Genomic DNA, 23932 nt, shown 5'->3' on the forward strand with positions numbered 1-23932 from the left:
AATTAAATTTAATTAATTTTGTTTCATTATTTTTTTATTTTACTATAATTCGTTTTGAATTAGCTTTGTCTTCGCATATTTTGGTTTATTTGATTTTATTATGATTGAATTAATTTTAGTTAATTTAATTTCATTTTTTTCTGCGTTTAATATAATTGTTTTGCATTTATTTATTTTTTCTTGTCGCTTTAAGTATACAATTTTCGCTTTATAATATTTACTAGCCATATAACGTGCAATGTGCGCCTGAAAGTATACTAGCATCATTCCAACAGTCCACAGAAATCACCAGCACGGAAAAGCAACCACATTTCGCGAGTAACGGTATCTGTTTTTTGACTTTCTTTCATGCAAGTGACGCTTTTATTTATTTTCACTGCGTCTGATGTAATCATATACACATATGTATGTGTATATATGCATGTATTACTAAAACTTGAGTGAAGCTAGTGCTGAGTTACAGTGAACTGCATTTTCTTTATACATATACTTGAGTACACGCTGTAGTAGTTACATGTCTGCGCGTATGTGCTTGTCACATAAATTTCACTCGACGCTGCTTTTTAAGCAGAGTTTGCTGACGGTACATTGAGATGGTCGTATATGTGGGCATATTAATATTTCCCATACTATGGTGGCACTCTCATACTATAGTAGACAGGCGCTGACATCCGCATTGTCACAACAATAACCAACTGCTATGCAGCCAAGGCAACACTGCTATAACTGCGAGTTTTTCCTTTTATGCTTTGTATGTGTTTTTTGTTAACTCTACTATACCTTCGTTAACTTTTTTGTTGTTAGCTAAGCATTTGCAGTTTTACTGTTGCATATTTTTGCATACGGCTGATGATGAAAAACAATTTCGTGTTTTTTTTTTTTTTTTTGTTTTTCATTTTCAACGCTTTTGGCACTTTGCTCGTTGCAATTTTTTATTATTTGTTTTTGTGTGCACCGCCATGTCAATGGCATGTGTACTCCCACTCAAGGACTTGACGAACTGTTGTCACTCAAATTGTTGATGACAACATAAATTTATGGGCGTTTTTTGCGCTCTCATGCGTTTTTGCATGCAAAATTAATTTCACCATAGCAGTGAGGAGAAAAAACATGTCGCTCGCATTTTTTCTATTCATTAATTCGTAGTTTAATTTAAATGGGTTTTTAATATTCCAAATAAATAGAGTGAGTTATAATGTGTAAGTGTAGTGAATAATTTAATAAGCATTTTTAATGAACAAAAAAGAATTGTATTTAAGAGTTGAATTAACTATTTTTATTAAAAAAAAGTTGCACATGATGTTAGTAGTCAAAGAAATTAACATATAGTGGGTAAGTGTGGTGAAATAAGAAACTGACTGATTTATAGAGCGTTTTTCAATGATAAAAAATAGAATTCGGGATTTAAATTAAAATATGTTATGTAAAAATTGCGGCGACAAATTTGATGGATTAAATAGAAAGGTATGGTAAGTGTGGTGAAATAAGTAGTTTATAAACTTTTTAACATCTAAAAATTAAAACAATTTGAGAGTTAAAGTATATATTTCTAGTAAAAATTTACATGTATGACTTATAATTGTCAACTAATTTGACATATGGTACTCAAGTGTGGTGAAAAAGTCATAATTATTATTCATAAAGGATTTTAAGGATCAGAGTTCAAAATTTCAGAGTTAAACTCAATATTATTAGGAAAAAGTTACATAAATTAATATTAATGTTGAAATGAAGTCCCAGCTGTCGTTAAAGTGTGGTGAAAAAAAATATTTGGTGAATTTATAAACATTTTTCATAGTTAAAATTTAAATTTGAGAGCTTGATTAAAGAGCAAAAATAGTGTTAGTATTGTTGTTGCAAAAGCCTGGTTTAGAGTTGAACTGTGAGTCATTTACACGGCCTTTTCCAACAATATTCACCATAGCTAATTTTTCGTTGCTTTCTTCTTCGTTTTATTTATATAAAAAAAGAATTTATGAATCAAGAGAAACATTGCACTACAGAATTTCGATGTTGAAATAAATTCACAGAAAACGTTAAAGTGTGGTGAGAGAGATACATATATGGTGAGTTCATAAAGGTTTTCAATAACAAAAATTCTTTTTTTTTTTAAGTTGAATTTGATATTAAACAAGTTACGTTACTGAACATTAAACTTTAAATGAATTGACAGTTAACATTCAAGTGTGGTGAAAAAGACATTTGCTGCATTTAAAAAAGTTTTTGAATTCCTTCAAATTTTGAGAGCTCAATTAAAAGAGGAGAATAGTAGCAGAATTAAAATTCTCAAAGAAGAAAGCAAAATTTAGCTGTGAGTGATTTGACATTACTTTTCCAATATAATTCACCATACCTAATTTTTCGCTGCTTTTTTCCTCGAATATGTACATTTCTCTCTATTATTTATGTCTATTAACTCATGATATACTGAATTACTTTAACTTTCCTCCATTTCGAGAATAAACTTTGCTTTAAATTCGAAACCATTAAGTTCCCTTAAGCAGCGCGGGATTTATGGCACTTAATGCACGCATTTAACCTACAAAACGATTTTCACAACACCTTTGCACTAAACTTACTTTAACGGTGCTATTTAAATTGCAAAGCGCCTAAGAGCATGCTATAAATCTTCCAAGCTCACAAGGTACACGTGAGCCGGCTGAGTTGCACACCTGTGTATGGTGGCTTCGACGGCTTTTATGATAATCAGCGCTGTTAGGACTTTGCTTTTGCTGGCTGCTGAGCTTGTTGTTATTGCTGCATATTTATTTGCATTTAGAGAAATTGAAAAAAAAAAACAACGGAGCTGTGTGCTGCGGCTTAGTGTTAGTCACTTTGCAGATGTTAGTAGTGGATTTGACTGCTTTCTGGTAGAAGCTTTAAGTTCTTCCAGCTTGCTTGAGGGTAAATATTTCAATTTCTGGGAGTAATGTAATGGAATCTGTTATTTGCAGTGATAGAAACGTGTGCAGCCGGAATGAGAGCTAATGTTATGTGTTTCAGCAACATTTTAGAGACTGAGATAGCTCAATTTCAGGCACAGTGGTTGCCAGACTCAAAAAAATAAAATAAAAAGCATATTGAAAAATTAAATGTGTGAACTTTGCATATATAAAAATTATACTATAATTTCATATAGAAATTAAAAAGATATAAGGAGTTGCCACTTCAAATATTTTCATCAAATTTCATACAGCATAGAAATACTGTAAATTTTTGTTGCTACTTAAAAAAAAATATAAAACTACTTTCTATAAAAATGTTTATTTTTTTAAATTTAAAAATATTTTATTTTATTTGAAGACTATTCTTCCGCAAACGGTTCAATATCGGCACACATGCTATAAAATAGTGTAACCACCAATCGCAACATAAAAATCCGACGCTAAACACGGACGCTAAGGCTTTTATAAAAGTTTTTAGAAAAGTATTTGGTGAGATTTTCTACAAAACTAGCAGTGTTGCCAATTATTGTTGAAGAGTAAATTTAGCTCTCTATATAATCAAAAAAATTAAATACATTTTCTAAATTATCTACGCAATTAATTATTAGAAATCGCCTACTATAACATATTTCTGTCATAAAAACTGATCTGCATATGCAAATCTTTCTTATTTGACGAGATATCTTCCCGAAATTTGGCACGGTTCACTTAAGCCAACGGAACAGTCTTGAAAGACATAGTCAGATCGAATCCCTGTAGCATAAAGCTGCCATAGAAATTGTTCGAACAAAATCCTCTTCCTTTATGGGAAACTTTTTTCTTTGACGAAAAATCTTACCGTAATTTGGCATGGCTTATTGTTTAAGCAATAGGTATAATCTTTGGAAAAAGTGGTGCAGATCGGATCACTGTAACATAATATATAGCTGCCATACAAACTGAACGATCAAAATTCATTCTTTGTATGGAATTTTTTATTTTTATTTTCAAATTTCCAAATTTCGCAAGAATTGCTTTTTAAGATAACGGCATAATCTCCGAAGATATTGTTCAGATTGGATCACTATAGCATTTAGCTGCCATAAAAACTTAAGGATCAAAACCAATCTTTTGTTCAACTGAGGTTACAAGTTATTTTTTGTTTTTCATTAAATTTTAATATAGTTACATACAATCTGAAGCACCCGTATTTACCTCAGCAGCCGTGGCAGACGATTTATTGCTCTCCACCTAAAGAAAGCAACAACAGCTTTTAGATTTTGTATTTACACAGATTCATTGGCAGTATCATTTGCTGTGTTTATTTAAAAATACAACATGTAAATGTTTGTATCTATGTCTGCATTTACGTGTGTATGTGTGTGTGTGTGTGTTATTTGCTCGTCTTTAATATATTTGCATTGCGCAATTACCCAAAAGCTATGGCAAATAGACAACTAAATACTATGGGGTAAGCTGGAAGTTCATTTCTCAGAGCCTTTGTGTATATGTGAGTGTGTGTGTATTTATTTGTGTAAAAACCGACAATTATAAAGCGAATACGGCATGTAAGCAAAGGGGGCGCTTTGAAACGAAAACCATAAATTTGTTTACTTAAATAAATATGAGAATGCGATGCTGACATTTTTCAAGGTAGCAGCTGAGTTCAATGCGGAATTGAAATACGCACAAAGCAGATACAAGATTAGAAAGGATAGAAATACATATGTGTGTATATGTGTTTATGTATTTATGGTTATGTGAGTTCCCTTTGGGCATTGCAATAAAAAGCGGAGTATATGAAAATCATTGCTAGAAAATAGAAAATCGATTTGCGCAAGTGCTTCCAAACCCCAGAAAATTAAAGAAAAAACGCAAATCAATGCAAACAAAAATAATGAATTATTAATAAACTTGCTGAGCAACTATACATATCTAAGCGGGAAATTTTTTTTGCCATTTCCTTGCAAAGTACAAACAAATCAACGAAGCATAGCTCTGCGCCAACAAAAAAAAAAAAAAAAAGAAAAAAAAAATCTCCACTGGCAATCGTATTCGAAGCACAAATCAAAGCGAAAGTGAGTCCCAAGCGTGTTGTCAGCTGAGTGGACAACGGCAAGGCGCGCGTGTCCTTGCAGGATAACACATTGGCTCTGCTGGTGTAGTGGCAGCGCTGAGTACGCTAGCAACTTATTTAAATTCTATGCAAATAAGCAGACGAAATGTAGAAATATAGTAAATGTAGTGCTTTTGGGTATAGACGCTTGCAAACGCAAGATGAACGAAAAAACGGAAGCAAATCTGCCATTACGACAATGAAATGCGCAAACAAGAAATTGAATATTGTACACATTGCAGTAAATAGCTTTTATTTAAGCAAAGTAAGTAAGCTGTTTAAGTGCAGAAAAGCGCATTTACCTTGAAATTTGCATTGCTCAAAGGATCGCCAAAGGACATAGCCAAGTAGCCGTACTGCCGAGACATTTTGTTGCATAAACAGATCTTGGAGCTCAGCGTATTTGCATGTAAAACAACGTAATGTAGCTAAAATCAATACCAAATGCATATAAACTATATGCTAAGTATGCAGTCGACAATACGACAAACTTTGTAGAGATGCGATACGAAAAAATAACTGGTATAACTGACCAAAGCAGTCGGGAGGACCTAACGATTAAATTCCAAGCACTAACATTAAGCAAAACACAGTTTTAAAAGTATAGCGAATCGAAAAATCAACTGGCATAAACCACTAAAACTTAATCAAAGGAACCAACAACTGGTATAAATAACAGAAACTGTCATAAACAAATATATATAAAATATCAAGCCCACCACTGGGATATGCACGTGTTTCAAAAACTAGCGAATCAAAAAACCAACTAGCATGAGTCACTAAAACTGACTTTAAAATTGGAGACTAAATAGCTACAACTTTACTGAGATATACACTAACTTCAAAGAATAATGAATTGAAAAATCAAGTGGAATAAAGTACTAAAAATTCGGTATAAAACCAAACAACTAGCAAGGCACTAAAACTGGCATTAAATTGGAGATTAAGTAACTATCACTTTACTGAGATATACAAAAACTTCAAATATAATGATTGAAAAATAAACTGGTATAAAACAGTAAAAATGAGGTATAAAAACAAACAATTGGTATAAGCCACTAAAACTGGAATAAAAATTATGGATACAAGGGCACAAACAAACCTTAGAGTGACGAAACTTTAAAGTAGAAACTGATATAACTCACACAAACTGGCATAAAAATTAAAATCAGGCCTTTACTGCGCTATCTAAAACCTGTAAAGAGTAGCGAAGCGAAAACCGGATTGTGTACTACTGTGCCCAAAAAATAAATTTGAAAATTCCTTATTTATTTTTCCAAATCAATTTCATCCCCTTCAAAGTAATCCACTCCCGATGCCAAGCACTTCTGCCAACAGATTTTTCAATCTTCGAAACACTGGTTGTAGTCACTTTCCGGGATGGCCTTCAGTTTCGTTTTCGCTGCGGCTTGAATCTCCTCTATAGTACAGAAACGGTGTCCCGGAGCGGTCTTTTGAGCTTGCTGAACAGCCAGAAGTCGCACGGCGCCAGATCAGGTGAATACGGTGGTTGCGGAACGATATGGGTTGAGTTTTTGGCGAAATTATCACGAATTACGAGGGCAGTAAGGGATGGTGCATTATCGTGGTGTAAAAAACAAGAATTGTCTTTCCACAATTCCGGCCTTTTTAGGCGGATAGCGTTACGCAAAGGACGCTTAACGTTCAAATAATATTCCTTGTTGACTGTTTGACTGGTTGGAAAGAATTCATAATGCACAACACCACGATAATCGAAGAAAATAGTCAACATGACCTTGATTTTTGAGCGACTTCGGCGCGATTTCTTTTGGTCTCGGCTCTCATTTGGCACGATATTCGATCAATTGATCGGTTGTTTAGGGGTCGTAAGCATAGATTCAAGTCTCATCGCCAGTTTTAATGCGTTTCATGACACCYTGGTAGTCGGAAAGCATCGTTTCACACACTTCAACGCAACGCCTTTTTTCCAAAAAATTGAATGTTTTCGGTACCAGTCGAGATTTGACGCGCTTGAGGCCCAAAACATACTTCAAAATGGTGTTGGCTGAGCCTTTCGATATGCCAACTTCATCAGCAAGGTCTCTAATTGACGGTTTTTCAACACCAAATCTTTGTTTTGTTGAATGTGAGCTTCGTCGGTTGAGGTTGATGGTCGCCCTGGACGCTCTTCGTCTTCGAGACGTTCACGGCCGGCTTGGAAATCACTATACCAGTTGTAAAGATTTTTTTTAGACATAGCCTCATCAACAAAGGCTTTCTGCACCATCCTCAACGTATCCGCAGCAGAAAATTGATTCCGTAAACAAAATTTAATGCAAATTCTTTGCGCAACAAATTTGGACATCGCAAAAAACGAAAAACTCACTTTTAGCAGCTCACAAAACGACACGTATCTCAAACACTAATGAATATTTTGACATGAAATTTGACATATGTAAATGTGACTGACAGTACTACCAACCTACAAAAAAAAAAAAAAAAAAAATAGTTCTCCAAATCCTTCGACGCGCGCTGTTTAAATTCAAATCTCACCTTTTTTTTTTTGGTACACTAAAACTGAGGCGAAATGTAATATCCCCAAAAATGGAAAAAATCCAATAGAGAAAAGTTATAAATCATTCTACTGAGCTATACATAAACTTTGGTGTAGCGATGCTCAAATCTAGTAACTGATTTAACTCACTTAAATTGGCACCAGCACTTTATTGAGTGCTCTCGTGCTTTAAACTTATGCAAATATTTGTGTCCTCAAATATAAATTTTCGACTAGAGAGCGGCATTTGCAATTATCTTGCATAAAAGTGGCGAATAGAACACGATTAAATAATATATGTGTGAAAACACTTACATCATATAAACCTATTGACATTTTTGCATGTAAAATAATGATATCATTTAAAATAAATGTCTTCGTATTACATAGTAAAAACATACTAGAAGCAGTCGTCGATACGACTAGTTCTGAAGAGTATCGAATAGAAAATAAAACTGGTATAAATCAGTAAACAAATAGAAACTGTACAGTGAGTGGTTATATCTCTTCACTGAGCTATACACAAAACGAACGTCTATAATGCAAATATTTATAAAATCACTCGAACTCACCTGACTGAGTTCATCTCCCGAGTAACGCTTGCATTTCGGCAACAAGGCCTGCATATCATCCTCGAACTGTTCATCGCCACAGCAGCTGCTATCCGCCGCATCCAGCGAGTGAAATTGCTCTGATATGTTATCATGATGTTGTACGCCATCGTGTGTGCCGCCGAGTCCAGCGCCAGTGTGCCGATTACTGGTGTTAATGCCGCCGCTGTTGCTACCATGCAAATCGAAGCATAAATTGGTGGCACCACCAACAACACCATCGCCCATGCCATTACTGTCACTTCCTTTAATGGAATCTAAACCACAGAATGGCAGACGTCGATTACCGSCTGTGTTATTGCTATTGCAGTTGTTGTTGTTGCTATTATTATTGTTGTTGTGTGCGGCATTGCCTGTTGCTGCGGCAGCCGCTGTAGCCGTTGTGGACTTTAATTGATTCTGTGTTGTTGCTGGCGGCACGGCCGATGTGGTCAACTGTGTGCTGGAGTCGGAGGTCCTGCAAATGAGACGAAGCAGATTTGTTGATTAGTAAGGCGTTACAGAGTAAAGTTAGTAAATTTTTGTGGCCGGAAGGCGATGCTCAAACGATTTTCAGGTATTAAAGAGAATATGAAAGTGTTTTGAACTTGGTTTTTGATTACTTTTTGGTTTAAAGTTATATTATATATGCAGTCGGATTAATTGATACTGATAAAGTATATATATAAACAAAAATTAAATATTTTTCTTTTCAAATATACTGCTTAATTCACCAATTCCGATTATATTAAATACCTAACTGGAATTTCCATTCAATTTACCAAAATTAATTCCTGAGCACATTGTCTTCAATTACATAATTACTCCATACATTCAACAGGTGAAGTCATTGTCTTTATCCTCTGCAGCTTAAAGCTTCACTGATTAATTCACAACGGCACTTCTCCTCTTCTTCTGGTGCTATCTACCATCGCATGACTTTTGCATGTCTACCATTCATTTAAGGCCGCCACTCGCTTAATTTTGTTTCAGCTGCGACTTGTCTAATTTAATTGTGGCTTTAATACACTCCCTCTCCATATTAGCTTAGTTTGAAAAATCAATTTTCTGGCATGTAAGTTGTTCGTTTAGTAAGTAACCATAATTTGGTATGCAGGAAAGTGGCGAAACAAATATACAACTGGCACAAATCGTAAAAATTGGCGTTATCGAAAATAAATAGAGAAGGAGAGAGTGATATGCCTTCAATGATAATATATGTATATAGAAAAACCCTCCTCTATTGAATTCAACTGGATATGAGAGCAGAATTCAAACATGGTGTGCAACAAATTGGCGAATAGAAGACGACTATAGCATATATAGTACATTTTTATAAAATATGTCGGTTTATCGTTTCGGTATAAACGCCTAAAAAAGAGATCGCAAGATCCTTATAAATCGTCAAAGAACTTTGAGTCTCTCACAAATTATTAAGTGTCGGCTTTGTTTACTGCTTTGGCAAAACCAAGACTGCGTTGAGGTCCACCTTAGTTTTGTAAAGACTGAATAATGAAAGAGAAAGTATCTGAATGCTTACGCCTTACTCTTCTCCATACAACTTTGACAAATTGCGTTTACCAAGACGAGTGAATGCCTGTGGGCTAATATCTAGTAAGAACCCCTAATATTGTGACAAAATGGACTTTGCTAAAGGCAAATCTATCTTTTGCGATCTACTCGGCTCGCTCAGGAGCAGGATTGCCAACCAGCGCCTTCTTCTAAAATAAAATAACATCTTACAGCTTTAAAAATTTAAAAAGATATTTCTAAATGATGCAAACATACAATTTTGTTAGATTTTTATTCATTCAGGAACGCCAATTCTAAATACTAATAAAAAACATAACTCGCCAATAAAGAAGAAAAAAAAAATTAAAAAACAAATCTACAGATTTCCAACCGCATTGCAGTTTTCTGGAGAAAGTTGCAAACTTGCATTTTTTTTTGTGACTTATCGAATCACTTAGAAAAATATTACTTTGTACATCCAATAAAAATACTTTGCTCTATATTGCTGCTTAAGGAAAATATGTGGACTCTCTCTAAAAGTAATGTCTTGGATCTACGAAGCCGTAGTCAAGCTAATAGTGTTGTATAGGTCTGGCGAAAGGTGCTCGAAAATGCTACACTTGCTAAGAAGCTTGAACTTGTCAAAGTGCAGCTCTCATAAACAACTCTGGTATACTGCGGACTACAAAAAACAATATCTGATTTTACACATAGCACCAGTGGAGATTGCGTTGCTCAGAAGTGAGCCTTAAGGCTAAGAGTAAGCGCATATGAAGAGGTTCGAACAAGAGCACGCCGAAATTCTCTCCTCCTATAACTTGTATCATTGACTCGGTGAGATTATTGTGGAGCATTTTTCTCTGCTAACATACCGCTGGTAAGCTTTCTTACCAATAGGTTGTAGCTAGGAAGAACGGTTGGATGCGGATTTTTCTTTAAGGAGACTGCCATAAATCTTAGCCTTAGGCTACCGGATTACTGTAGTAGTTTTTATAAGTGGCTGCTACTAAGGTAGCGGTAGACTGCAAATATATTACTTCAACAATTTAAGTTAGTTAAGTAATTTTAAGCAAGTTTTAGAGCTAACTTTTATTAATAAATATATACATATATCTTTTGATTATTCCAATAATTTTGCTCACTTTTACATAACGCGTTATATTTTTTGAAATGTCTCATATATCATATATTTATATATTATATTTTGTTTAATTCTGTATTGTGCCATCAGTTAAATGACGTATTTAACCGATTTTTCAAACTTCAAACAAAACTTTCTATTATAAGAAACAGAAATATTTTGTAGGCTTGATGTGCTTGCTTTCCTACAATAATTTATACAACTTTATTTATTGAATAAAAATATGAAAACATCAAAATAAATTCCTCAAGCATCGTAATTCCTCTAGTTTACAAAAGTTTTTACACTTGAGCGCCTAACAATGTGTTCGAGCACCTTTTGAGCAATTTCTACGGACAACAACTCATGTGATATTAGTGGCAGCGCACAGGCCATGGACATGCAAGCATAAATATAAATGCCAGCAGAAGGGATTAATATTTTCTAACACAATAATCAACAACAATGCACGACGAGGCAAATTGAATTTTGCAATTTGTTGGCATACAAATCTTACACATGACTCGTTTTAATGGAAGCACTGTGGGCAAGATGCGTGCGTTCAGCGCTTTACATTCTGATGCTATACTTTATAGTATATATGTATGTATATATGTATGTATATAGATTTCTAAGAGATTTACAAATAATGAAAATATTTTATAAGAGATTATGTGCGGAATTTTAAATGATTTCTTTTGAGGCAACAAAGAAGAAAAAGCTGTAAAAGCTTTCATGAAACTTACTTACGCATTTACATAGTATTTCTAGTGGTGATAAAAACCATAAAAAATAATGGGTATTCACTACATATATATGTAATTGCAAAATACACTAATAAAAATTTAAATTACAACATATTGCGTAAATATAATTTTAGTGCTGAATTGAATGAAAATGCGAGCTTTTCAAAATTTCCAATCGTTGTTGTGTATAATGTAATACCAATATACAATAATGTATATAATACGAAATGTATATAATAAGAAAAAATTAAAAAAATTGGCTTTATGTCTATATACTTGTGTCTTCCGATTGACTGAATGGAAGAAGTTGGTAAAGAATTCTCAAAGCTTACTGCTTAATTAAGCTTTAATATACCTAATTGAACTTTAAGCTTTTTCGATCTTTGTGTAACGAAGTTTTCATTTTTCATTTCTATTTCGTAAATGAGCTTTAAGCTTTGAGCTTTTCATAAGAATCTCTTGGTTTATTTCATTCCTACTTCCTAATTAAACATCATGTTACGAGCTTATTGTAATGATTCTTTTATTTTTTATTTAATTTATATTTTGTAATTGAGCTTTAAGTTTCGAGCTTTTTATAAGAATCTTTTGATTTATTTCATCACTCCTCTATTCATGTATTGTTAAATTTATATTGTATATACATATATAGGAGCAATATCGATGATTTTAAAGCCCAATGGTGTCGCAGTCCTGATATTTACAAGAACAATTTGAATACAAGAAGCATTGTTATAAAATTCGTTTTGTGGAACGCTAAGATAGTGACTTAAAGACGCTCAAAATCAATATTATTCCGTATTTGCTAGTTGAGTTAAAAACTTTTAATTTTTATAGTAATTAAAGCAGGTATGTTTTCACGATCAATGCAGTCGGAACTATCGGGCCTTTTTTGTGAACAAAATAATGTAAAAGGAGGCGAAAGGGAATAGTAAGCAGATCGTTTAATGACTCGAAAATGAAAAATCACCAAGGCTTAGAGTTTTTAAGATGAGGTTGAATTCAGTAAACAGATTTTAAACAGTTCGTCGTTATAAAGTATCAAGTATATTTAAAAGAGTAAAAGTATGTCTAGATAGATAACTTTTTGCATTATCTAGGTTACTCTGTGTGGGGCTAATTGTTTGAATAATAAGTCTATGTAGCTTCAGTTTCAAGCTGAAATCCATTACTAGTCGTGAACAATTTTAATAAAAGGTGTGATCGAATGAGCTTTTGAGCTTTTAGTTTTTTGCATTTATGAATTACTTCGAAGTTAATGTGAAAAATTGTAACAAAGTTTTATGGCGTCGCGAAGAAAAATTTTAATAAAAAGATGATTGAACGGGTTTTTGAGCGTTATGCAACTGATTCATATTTTGCTTCGAATGTAATATTAAAAATCATCAAAGTTGTATGACATCGAAAGAACCAAGAAAATAAAGTCGAAAGAGCTTTTGAGCTTTTAATTATTTATATTTATGTTCTGCTTCGAATCTACTCTGAAAAATCTCAGAAGAGTCTCTATCAGATATTTACATATAAACTATAAATACTAATTGGTTTAGTGTTGTTGAGGCGTCTCGTCTGCTAAAACTTATTCTGACAAAATATATATTCTATTCCAAGATTCTTATTTTTGTGCAGCGTTTCAGCTTTAAAATACTATTTTACTTTTGCATACAAACATAGTATTAGTTTTTGTGAAATGTTCATATTTTCTCTCACTATATGTCTCTCTCACACTTGCTCGCCTTCCACTTCTGCCTCTAACATTCTCTCTCCTCTTAAACAATTTAAAACCTCGATTTAATTAGTGTGCCCAAGTAACGCGCCACAGTAGTGGTTATTGTACACAGCCAATTGGCCAACTCTATGCCTAGCTCAATAACCGAGTTGACATGGGCACTTAAATAGGTTAGCTTAACAACTGTGTGCATGTAAAGTGAAAAAAAATGAAAAAAAAAATGAATTAATGCTAAACAACTTTATGTTGAACATTGTGCCTGTGGAACAAAAACAAAAAAAATGCAACACTTTTGTCTAATTAATGTTGAAAAATGTGAAAAATAGCACAATACAAAGGCTGCTGTTGTACTTCGTAACTAAAAGGGGTCGGGGTAGGTCGTGCATGCCACAAGGGTTTCACTCTTCGCACAAAGCCACAAAGCGCTTTCATGTTATGAGGGTGGCTTACCGCCCGCTCACCACCGCCACAAACTCCAGCCACGGTCCATCAGCGTCATTGTATAACTTGTAAGGCTTGAACTTTTTTTATTCACGCTCGCTCGGGAAAGCAAGTGGAAATGTTGGCTTTTATATAATGCGCACTCGGCTGGCTGACTGACTGACTGGTGSCTGCTGTACGCACGCTTAAGTAGGGCAACAAGTTGCTTATTTGGTTAATTAACATTAATGATGTCTGGTCGAGGTTGAAACGAGTACCAGAACGGAACGCCGCTCGGCATACGCAGCAGTCGGTGGTGACTTGCTCGTGTTTATGTTACGGAAATGTTGTTTTAAAGCAGGAAAATTAAGCTAAGCAAAGCTTTGTTGCTGTGTGATAATCGATGAGTGCCACTGCCGCTGGGCGTAATTAGCAGCGGGCGTGACAGTTTCGAACCAAAAGGTAAATGGCATTCTTCATATGCCTTGTGGTAACTACATTATTTATTTATTAAATTATAATTATGTATTTAATTGTTATATTTGCTTCAGTATTCTTGTCTTCAAGCAGCTACAACCTAAGGAATTATTGTACTACTTACTCTTATCGTTACCGTTGTAAAATATATTTTGAGCGCAGCTGAGGAACAAAATTTGAAGCGAAACTGCAAAATAAATCCAGAATAGCTCGAGTTGATACCATTTAGTTATGATTAACTATGATTTTATGAAAGCTACCTGGTAAAAGCTTTCGACTTTCGACTCCGTCTCAATGATGGTCGGATCCACGCTATCGTAACATACATATTTTTTTTATTCGACCAAGCATGGCTTAATATGCAGCCCGTATTTTTCCGTCGGTACAACAGCACTACCATAGCTGTTTTTAGACGGTATTAGACACTAACTGCAGCTTATTGGAGCTTTTGACTCCGTTGTTTGGCAGGTAACCGAAAATATTATATTCGATCACCAACTTGGCACGGCATATTTTTTGTAGAGCCACAACAACATTTATAAAGCCTTCGTCTACAAAGCAGTTGAATGTATCTTTTGTCCCGTTTTCTCCAATGGTCGAAGCTAAGTACCTTCAATAGATCCGGATTTATATCCGACTACGAACTGCCATTCATTCGCTTAGAATGGCCAGCACTTTATATTTTTATGTAGAACCAAAGATTCTTTTGGCATTGGTTCTTCTACATTTACGAAGTATATAAAATCTATCCTCCTCGCATTTAACTATTCAGCATTATTCAGAAAAAAAACCAATTCTACAAAGAATGCTAATTCTTCAACCATCGATACATTTTTTCCTTTGTATCAAATGTGTTATTAATTTTTTCGTGCTCAAGCCTTAGAACTATTAAGCTTTACTCTACTATTAGCTAGAGGTTTTTATAGGTTTCCTGGAAATAAAAATTCTTTCTCTAAGAGCTTTAATTATCACTTGGAAGTTCACAAGGCCGTATAGTTGTCATCTGTATCATCTTTCAGTGGTTCAAGCAGTCCTAACTGGACACTGTCCGATCGATATTCATGCTGCCAATTGCATCAGCTGCTTGGAGAAAGCTGAGATATAACTATCACAATACTTTCTTCTCGAATTTCCCGCTTCCACCAGATCAAAACACAAAAGCATTTGAACTTCATACTCATAGACATCCCGGAGAAATAACAGAAATGTAATAAAAGGGGATTTGTGATACATTCATGGCTTTACGCCGATAGCTGATATCCAACTATGGGAGTTTTTTTTGTCTGATTTCATAAAATACTTACGTTCAGGGTTCAACCATCTAACCTAGCCTAACCTAAGAGCTGTTAGTTTAGACAGTCTTAATGACCACCTTAGAGTACGAAAAGATAGTTTTGCTTGATCAGTTATTGGACTACCTCAATAGCTCAGCGATAAACTTGGAAATTTTATTGGAGAGTAATACTTCCAAATGGATTTAAAAGTAATGATAGGTCGATATTGCTTATGAAAATATTTTTCTGCATTTTTGGATTTCTTTGTTAAAATATGGAAATGTATGAAGTGGGGAAACCAAATTTACGCGGGTTCAACAAACTCATTGAGCACGGCATGTCTTAAAACCTGTTTTGTAATTGACTCGTGGAGTGCGCCGCCATCCTATCAAATTCTTTGACATTTGGCAGCTGAATGTAAAATTTTCTTGTCAAAATATAAATAATACAAATATATTATAAAATTATAAAAAAGCATTTACTTACATACATATATGATCAAAATATAGTACGCCAAAAAGTTTCTAGTATTAATTACAATTATTTTTGCTTTACGAATGATATTGCGCTTTGCTTATCCATTCTTAAGCCTTTAGTCACTCTATCACTATTCATCTCATCTTTGCTTTTTGCGCTCTCCTTTCAATCGCAGTTGACAGCCCTCTTTTCTTTTCGCTACATTATGACAGCATTGTGTAACTTGTCACACAGTTTGCCATTTGACATCCGCAGGCTGTTGTGTCAGCTGTCAAAAAGTTAATTTGCGACACATTTTTCGCGCCGTCATTGGCGTTTGGATAAAAGGAAGCGTATATAAAAATTATATACATAATTTTACGCTATTTTAATATTTCCAGTGGCACATTTTTTATTGCTAAACTGACATGATTAATGAATTCGCACATACAACGACAACGAAAAGGACGGCAGCAATTCATTTGTCGTCTATGCGCAGCAAGGCGTTGCAGTGGCCGGGTAAGTAGCTTTCAATTACATATACTATGCGTCTTATCGACTTGCCACGCAGCTTTCTTACTCGGCAACCGAAGCCACTTACGCCGCCAGCGCAATGAGCTTCCACAATTTTGCCAGCTGTGTGATGGATTTAAGCGATAATAACTTATGGCCGCCAAAGTGGCAACACTCACACGCCCGGTGCTGCTTTTTCGCGCTAATAAAAAAAATAATAACGGAATTTTGACACTTGCTTAAAATGTCATTTGTTGTGTCTGCTGCCAACGCTGCTGCTGTTGTTGGCTCGCTGGCTGCGTGTGTGTTGCAATATTGCCAGAATGCGCCACGTTGCTGTTGTCCGCAAGAGTTCGGGGTGATTTGTCTTTGTCACACTTCCCCACACGCAGAGCATTTTGAGCGTTTAACGTCAGTGTCAGCATTTAATGAGTATTTTACAACGTGTGGAAAGTTCGCATTTTTTGCTGCAGCGTCTCTTAACGCACTCTCGCCGTGTTCTAACAGGAAGCACGGCACGTAAGTGGTTTACATGACTCGTTTATTAGTAATCTGTTGCAGGAAAATTGATTATACTCGAAGGAGTTGTGGCACTAAATGCTTATAGCGGTTGAAGAAAAGAATTAAATTGACGGAAAATCAAGTAAAAGACAAGAAGCTAGAGTCGCCTGAAGGGCTGTAGTGGTTTGTGCTTTGAACTTGAAAATTTAATAAAAATAAAATAAAAGTGTGATTTTAGAGCGGATTAAAATATATTGTTAACATATATTTAATATTACCAAGTAATGAAAGGAAGCGAGACGAAGACCTTGACAAGCTGGCCGGTGTGGGTAATGCTCGAAAATTCTGCGAGAAGATGTGGTGACTAACAAAAGGTTTCAAGACCGGCGCATACTCTCCTAGAAGCCCAAAGGTGATCTAGTGACTGATGCCAACAAAAAAAAAGAAGAAATTACGGAGCGGACACTTCTCAAGCCTGCTGAATGAAAGGAGATGTCGAACGCGATTCCTCAATCAATGAAGTTGGAGCAGACACTCTATTGCCCGACCATGAAAAAGTTAGAATAGCAATTACCCGTCTGAAGAACCACAAAGCGGCGAGGGCCGATGACACCAACAACCGTGCGATAAGCCTCGGTACGATCGATGTTCGTATATAAGGTTCTATGGAGCGACTGTGTGAAAGCATGCAGCACACCGTCAACAAACTGATTGAACTTTAACAGCAGACGTTGATTTAGCGATGCTCGTCTCTCAGTCGGTCAATGCATACCTGCACTAGATTCTTAGTGTTTGAAATAACGATCTGCAATTTCGCACAAATTTCGATACTGCACCACTATAGTATATAGCTATGGCAGAAACTGAACAATCAAAAAAAAAGTTCTTGTGTGGAAAACTCTTTCATTTGACGAGATGTAAGACATAAGACAAAATTTGACGAAAATTTTTGCCAAAGACAACTGTACAATCTACGAAGAATTTGTTCAGATCGACTACTATAAACTTACAAACTGCCAGATTAAGATTAAGATTAAGATAAAGATTTTTTATGCACTATACGCTGAAAGAAATCCAGTTGTGAGCACATTATAGATACGGTATAGACGAAGTTCATGTTATTTCTTAATTTTGTTTCTTATTTTTCTTCGAAATCACGTTACCTATGTTCTTGTACAAAACTTTGTTGCTGTATCTCTACTTAACTTGTATTAACCGAATATTTAAAAGCGATTTTCTTTATTGCAAGGTGATTTCTCAGCGACTGCTGAAAATATGCGCGTTGCTGCTCGCCTTCATAATATTGAATAAGTACTTTGCAACTTTATTTATTTATATTTTTTTACTCTGATAATTTTTCGCAATAAAAGGAGCAACGCAATCGGCTTAAATATTTAAGCTCATTTCCATTACTCACCATACAAACAGCGGAGAGCTTGCACGAAAAGCAACGAAACGGCGTCTGCACTCAATGAAAGCCGACTTGTAATGCATGCGCACACATAAAAGGAGTCGAAAATATTAAAACCTCCAAAAGTAACTAAAGAGGTGAGCACACGCACATACTTGTACTCATTCAAACATTTGCTTCTTCATTCCCTTTCAGCCAATCACTCTGTTACTCCCCCTCTATCGCACACTCATTTCTATTTCCCGCACACTCGTGCACAACGCACGAGGTACCTTAACGGTGTTTATGCTGCATTTGTACGATTATTATTATGAAGTATTATGTATTATGTTTATTATACAGTACAATATGAAATAATGCAATTAGGTGTACTGAAGCACTGCCAGAAATTTTGCTTACAAATTGGCAATTATTATCGGTAAAGAGCAGACGTATCGGCTGCGCTGCCACTCACCAGCGCCGCATTAAATAGAAATTTCGGCTTTACAAAGTTGAACGCGTACAATGGAGACAAAATATTGGCTTGGTTTGAGGCGCAAAGACTCCACTGGTATATTGTGCCCTGCAAAATCTATGAAAAGGTAGCGTGCTGCTGCGAGTGTAAGGGTATAAATCGTATGCAATCATATTTGTATGAGATGAGTATAACCTTTTCCGATTTAAAACTCTTAAGGTGCTCTATTTGGAACTGGCTTTGAAGTGATTTTAATATTTCCTCCAGTGGTACAATATTGCATGCGTATTTACATCATATGTTTTAAATGAATATTTTCGAATTAAAAATTGCGGAACGTAACGTTTGCGGCGGTACAAGCAAGTATGGTATTAACTTTGCTTCCAGTTCGCCCAAAGAGGTCCCAAGCTTGGCTAACTTCTCTGATTTTGCGTTGCCGAAAATGTTGCTGTTACTGTGAAACCGACGTTTTATTATTCTCCTCTTGTCCATTAATGTCTCATATGAAAATGGTTATGAAATGTAACCTTGGGAGGATATAGTTTGATTACGGATCTTAGCTGTTTTAAGCTGGTACGTCTACTGTGCCCAAAAAATAAGGTGACATTTGAATTTAAACTGCGCGTGTCGAAGAATTTGGAGTATTAGTTTTTTTTAGGTTGGTAATACTGTCAGTCACATTTTTGTCAAATTTCATGTCAAAATATTCATTAGTGTTTGAGATACGTGTCGTTTTGTGAGCTGCTAAAAGTGAGTTTTTCGTTTTTTGCGATGTCSAAATTTGTTGCGCAAAGAATTTGCATTAAATTTTGTTTACGGAATCAATTTTCTGCTGCGGATACGTTGAGGATGGCGCAGAAAGCCTTTGTTGATGAGGCTATGTCTAAAAAAAAATCTTTACAAGTGGTATAGTTATTTTCAAGCCGGCCGTGAACGTGTCGAAGACAAAGAGCGTCCAGCGCGACCATCAACCTCAACCGATGAAGCTCACATTCAACAAATCAAAGATTTGGTGTTGAAAAATGGTCGATTAATAATTAGAGACCTTGCTGATGGAGTTGGCATATCGAAAGGCTCAGCCAGTACCATTTCGAAGGATGTTTTGGGCCTCAAGCGCGTCAGATCTCGACTGTTACCGAAAACATTGAATTTTTTGGCAAAAATGGCATCGCGTTGAAGTGAGTGAAACGATGCTTTCCGACTACCAGGGTGTCATGAAATGCATTAAAACTGGCGATGAGACTTGGATCTACGCTTACGACCCCTAAACAATCGATAAATTGATCGAATATCGTGCCAAAAGAGAGCCGAGACAAAAAAATCGCGCCGAAATCGCTCAAAAATCAAGGTCATGTTGACTGTTTTCTTCGATTATCGTGGTGTTGTGCATTATCAATTCCTTCCAACCGATCAAACAGTTAAAAAGAAATATTATTTGAACGTTATGCGTCCTTTGCGTATGCTATTCGCCTAAAAAGGCCGGAATTGTGGAAAGACAATTCTTGGTTTTTCACACTACGATAATGCACCATCCCATACTGCCCTCTTAATTCGTGATCATTTCGCCAAAAACTCAACCCATATCGTTCCGCAACCGCCGTATTCACCTGATCTGGCGCCGTGYGACTTCTGGCTGTTCAGCAAGCTCAAAAGACCGCTCCGGGACACCGTTTTTATACKATAGAGGAGATTCAAGCCGCAGCGAAGACGGAACTGAAGGCCATCCCGGAAAGTGACTACAGCCAGTGTTTCGAAGATTGGAAAATCCGTTGACATAAGTGCTTGGCATCGGGAGGGGATTACTTTGAAGGGGATGAAATTGATTTGGAACAATAAATAAAGAATTTTCAAAATACATACAATGTCACCTTACTATTCGGAAGTCGTAAGTTTATGGTGGGTAATTACCACTTGATGAATTATGTGATTTAATCCTCTTCTTGAATATTGATTGAATAGTTTAAAATAAAAAGAAAGAAAATATCAAGCAATCAGCTGAAAAGAGCTTTGAACTTGATGAGGGACATATATAAATTTCACCTAGAAAATAGTAGAAAAAGAGGTTGTTGATCAATTTGGACTAAAAGCCATCACTTTGCTCAGCAATTCCACAGTACAACCGTTAGAAATTAAGTGCTCATGCACAGTAGCTCTACATTGGCTAGTTGTAAACGGTTTCGCATTATTATTACAATGAGTGCGTATCTCATTTTTAAGCACATTTTTGAGTGTAATATGTTAAGACAATAGATGGCGCTGGGCACAAATACGAACTGAAAGCCTCTTTGCGGCAAATACTGTGTGCCGAAGAACTTGGCGATAAAATGTTTGATAATTATTTATCTATTATTTTTCCATACAAATTAATTTATTATTTATCAATCAACAAAAGTCCATCGAATGAGAATATTAAACAGATGGCAACCATTGTTGGTAGAATAATTACAGTCCTTCGTTAAGTTTTATACCTTGATAATATTGTCATATTTCATATACTATAAATATATGAGTAGGTATGTAACATGGAATGTTGAACATATGGCAACTTCCATAAATTGCAATACTCAATGATAATAAAATGATAAGAATTTAAACAGTGGGTGGCTTTTCAGCTCGTTTCTTTGAGCAAGTAGAAGAAAATTGTTCGTTTTATAGTTGAAAAAGTTAGTATTTAAATTATAAAAAGGTGGCAACACTGCTTAATATGGTAATAATATGGTATATGTTATAACTGTAATTTTTATACTCTCGCAACAAAATTGCTAAGGAGAGTATTATAGTTTTGTTCACATAACTGTTGTTTGTAAGTTCTAAAACTAAAAGAGTCAGGCATAGGGTTACATATACCAAAGTGATCAGGGTGACGAGTAGAGTTGAAATCCGGATGTCTGTCTATCCGTCCGTGCAAGCTGTAACTTGAGTAAAAGTTGAGATATCTTGATGAAACTTGTCATGCGAGAGTATAAAATGTACGGTGACACCCGAACTTATCCCTTCCTTACTTGTTTTAAATATTATTACACAATTAGAGTCTCAAAACCTCAGCCTTAATCACTCAAACCAACTTAAAACACGCTTATTGAAATTTCATAAGTCTGACTATAAGACAGAGAGGAATATGATAAAATGAAAATATTGTCAAACAAATAAATTTCATAAAATTCTTCGTCAAAGTTGTGAGATTACAAGCCAAAAACAATATTCCAAGTATTGCAAAGTAATTCCCATTTCAACCTAATACTCACATGCAATCAAAATCAGAAATCTGCCATTGTTTTGCCTGCAGAAGCAGCGGTGTGGCACGCCAACAAGGTGTGGCAAGACGACCCAATCACTATTGTAAGTGACAAAATGTGAATACAAACATATATGAAGGTTGCTTGTGGCATGCTACCTGGTTGTTGCTGCAGTCAATCTCAATAAAAGCGCACAGCAGCGCCTCACATACACACATTTACACACACAGTCATTTAAGAGTCAAAGAAACAATGCAATTTAGAGCAGCGCATGCTTCCATATTCATAACACACCGCTGTATGTGTGACAGTAATTGCGATAACACAAACAATAGCAACAAGCAAGAGTAGTGCTGCCTGTGACAGCTTCATCGATAAGCTGATGCTCAGTCTGATGCTGATGCTGAGATGAAGTGGCGTGCATTCACTCCACAAAATCGATGTGGGCATTCCACTCAGCACTCAGCACTCAGCGCACAGCACACAGCGCGGCCGCGCCGCAGCATGTCATGTCGCTGTCAATTTTGCCTGATATGCAAATGAGTTTGACAGGATCAAAAATGTTGTCACTGTAATGTTGCTGTTGCAAGCGCTGTGTGGGAAAACTTGAAAAACCAGGTAGGTGGGCAGCGGCACACGGCAGCCAAAGAGAAAGGTGGCAAGGTGAACAGGCTGCACAATGTGTGTGGCGGTGGACAGGCAGCTTGTAAGTTGAAAGCAAGACAAAGTTGACGAATAAAAGCAAGCGAAGCAGCGTACAAAAACTGCCGGAGCAAACTTTTGCAGCAGAAAAGTTGTAATTTAAAGTGCATGGCAAGCAACAAAAATGCTCTGCAACAAAGTTATGCCACCAACTCATGCGCTTTCTTGCTTGCTGCTTGCGTGTTGGAAAGAATGTGAAAGTATATGTGGCGGTAAGATTGGAGAGTTGTTTGGAGTGTGTTGCAAAATGCAAATATTTGTGGATGGAAAATCAATGGAAAGTATGCTTTTCTGAAAGCCCAGGCACAAAAAAAAAAAACAGCTGTGGAGCGAGACTTATGTAGTATACGTTAGAGTGAAATGTTTTAGAAATTTTTTTATTTTCGTTATGAAAATATAAAGAAATAAAGCAAGCAACTTTTTTTTTGCATAGAAAGGTTTGCTTGACAATAAGAAATTTATATTATTTTTGTTAGCGAACTTTTTCAGTCAAAAACCACTTAGTACAGTGCTTGCAGTATATTTATGTGTGACAGGGCGTATACGTGATGTGTTATGAGGAGCAAATTATGACCTGTATATGAATGTAATGTAAAAGACAGCGCAGACAATTCAAAATATTTTTAGTTTAACAAATAGAGATGGATTATGAAAATTCGAAAAAATATAGCATAACGGTAAATTTACGAAAGAATTCTTAAAAGGTAGAAAAATTTGCCAAAGTTTGTGTTTTTATTATTAAAGGCACATTATAAAAAACAACAAAAACAAAAAAAACACGTTTGTGGGTAAGTCTAACTATGAAAAGTTTGTGCGCTTTAGAAACTTTGAGCGGCAAAAAATAAATCAAACTTTGTTTCTTTTTCGTCTTTCGCTGTCGGTATATTTTCTAAAGTAATTAGTGATTTAAAAAGTTTTGAAATTGTGAAGAGTTTTGCAAGAGTAAATGTGCAACAAAAATAAATCATGATTTGTAAACTTTTTTCAAAAATAGTTTTATTTTTTTTTTAATTTATAAAAACAAAATTCTTGGACTGCAATTTGTTTTTAAAGATTCTAAAACATTTTTTTATAAAAACAAAAAAAAAAATCTTGAAGTACTTTTTTTGTTTTCAAAACTAGTTTTAAACAATTTGTTAAATTTTTTCTAAAAAAACAAAATTCTTGGACTGCAATTTGTTTTTAAAGATTCTAAAACATTTTTTTATAAAAACAAAAAAAAAAAAATCTTGAAGTACT

At 35.2% G+C, this 23932-nt stretch overlaps 1 protein-coding gene across 8 annotated transcripts in view; it reads right to left on the bottom strand.

Annotated features, from left to right (window-relative positions):
• The window catches only part of LOC108972435 (protein sprint), a 553725-nt gene that overhangs the window by 103517 nt on the left and 426276 nt on the right, over positions 1-23932 (bottom strand). For all 8 annotated transcript variants that reach the window (XM_018938999.1, XM_018939000.1, XM_018939001.1 and 5 more), the window contains one exon: positions 8128-8623. In XM_018938999.1, the coding sequence (XP_018794544.1) occupies positions 8128-8623 (496 nt within the window). The remainder of the gene's footprint in view (positions 1-8127; positions 8624-23932) is intronic.

The sequence above is a fragment of the Bactrocera latifrons genome, unplaced genomic scaffold (genome assembly GCF_001853355.1).
Source record: "Bactrocera latifrons isolate USDA-ARS-PBARC rearing strain unplaced genomic scaffold, ASM185335v1 scaffold_4, whole genome shotgun sequence".
Taxonomy (NCBI): Eukaryota; Metazoa; Arthropoda; class Insecta; order Diptera; family Tephritidae; genus Bactrocera; species Bactrocera latifrons.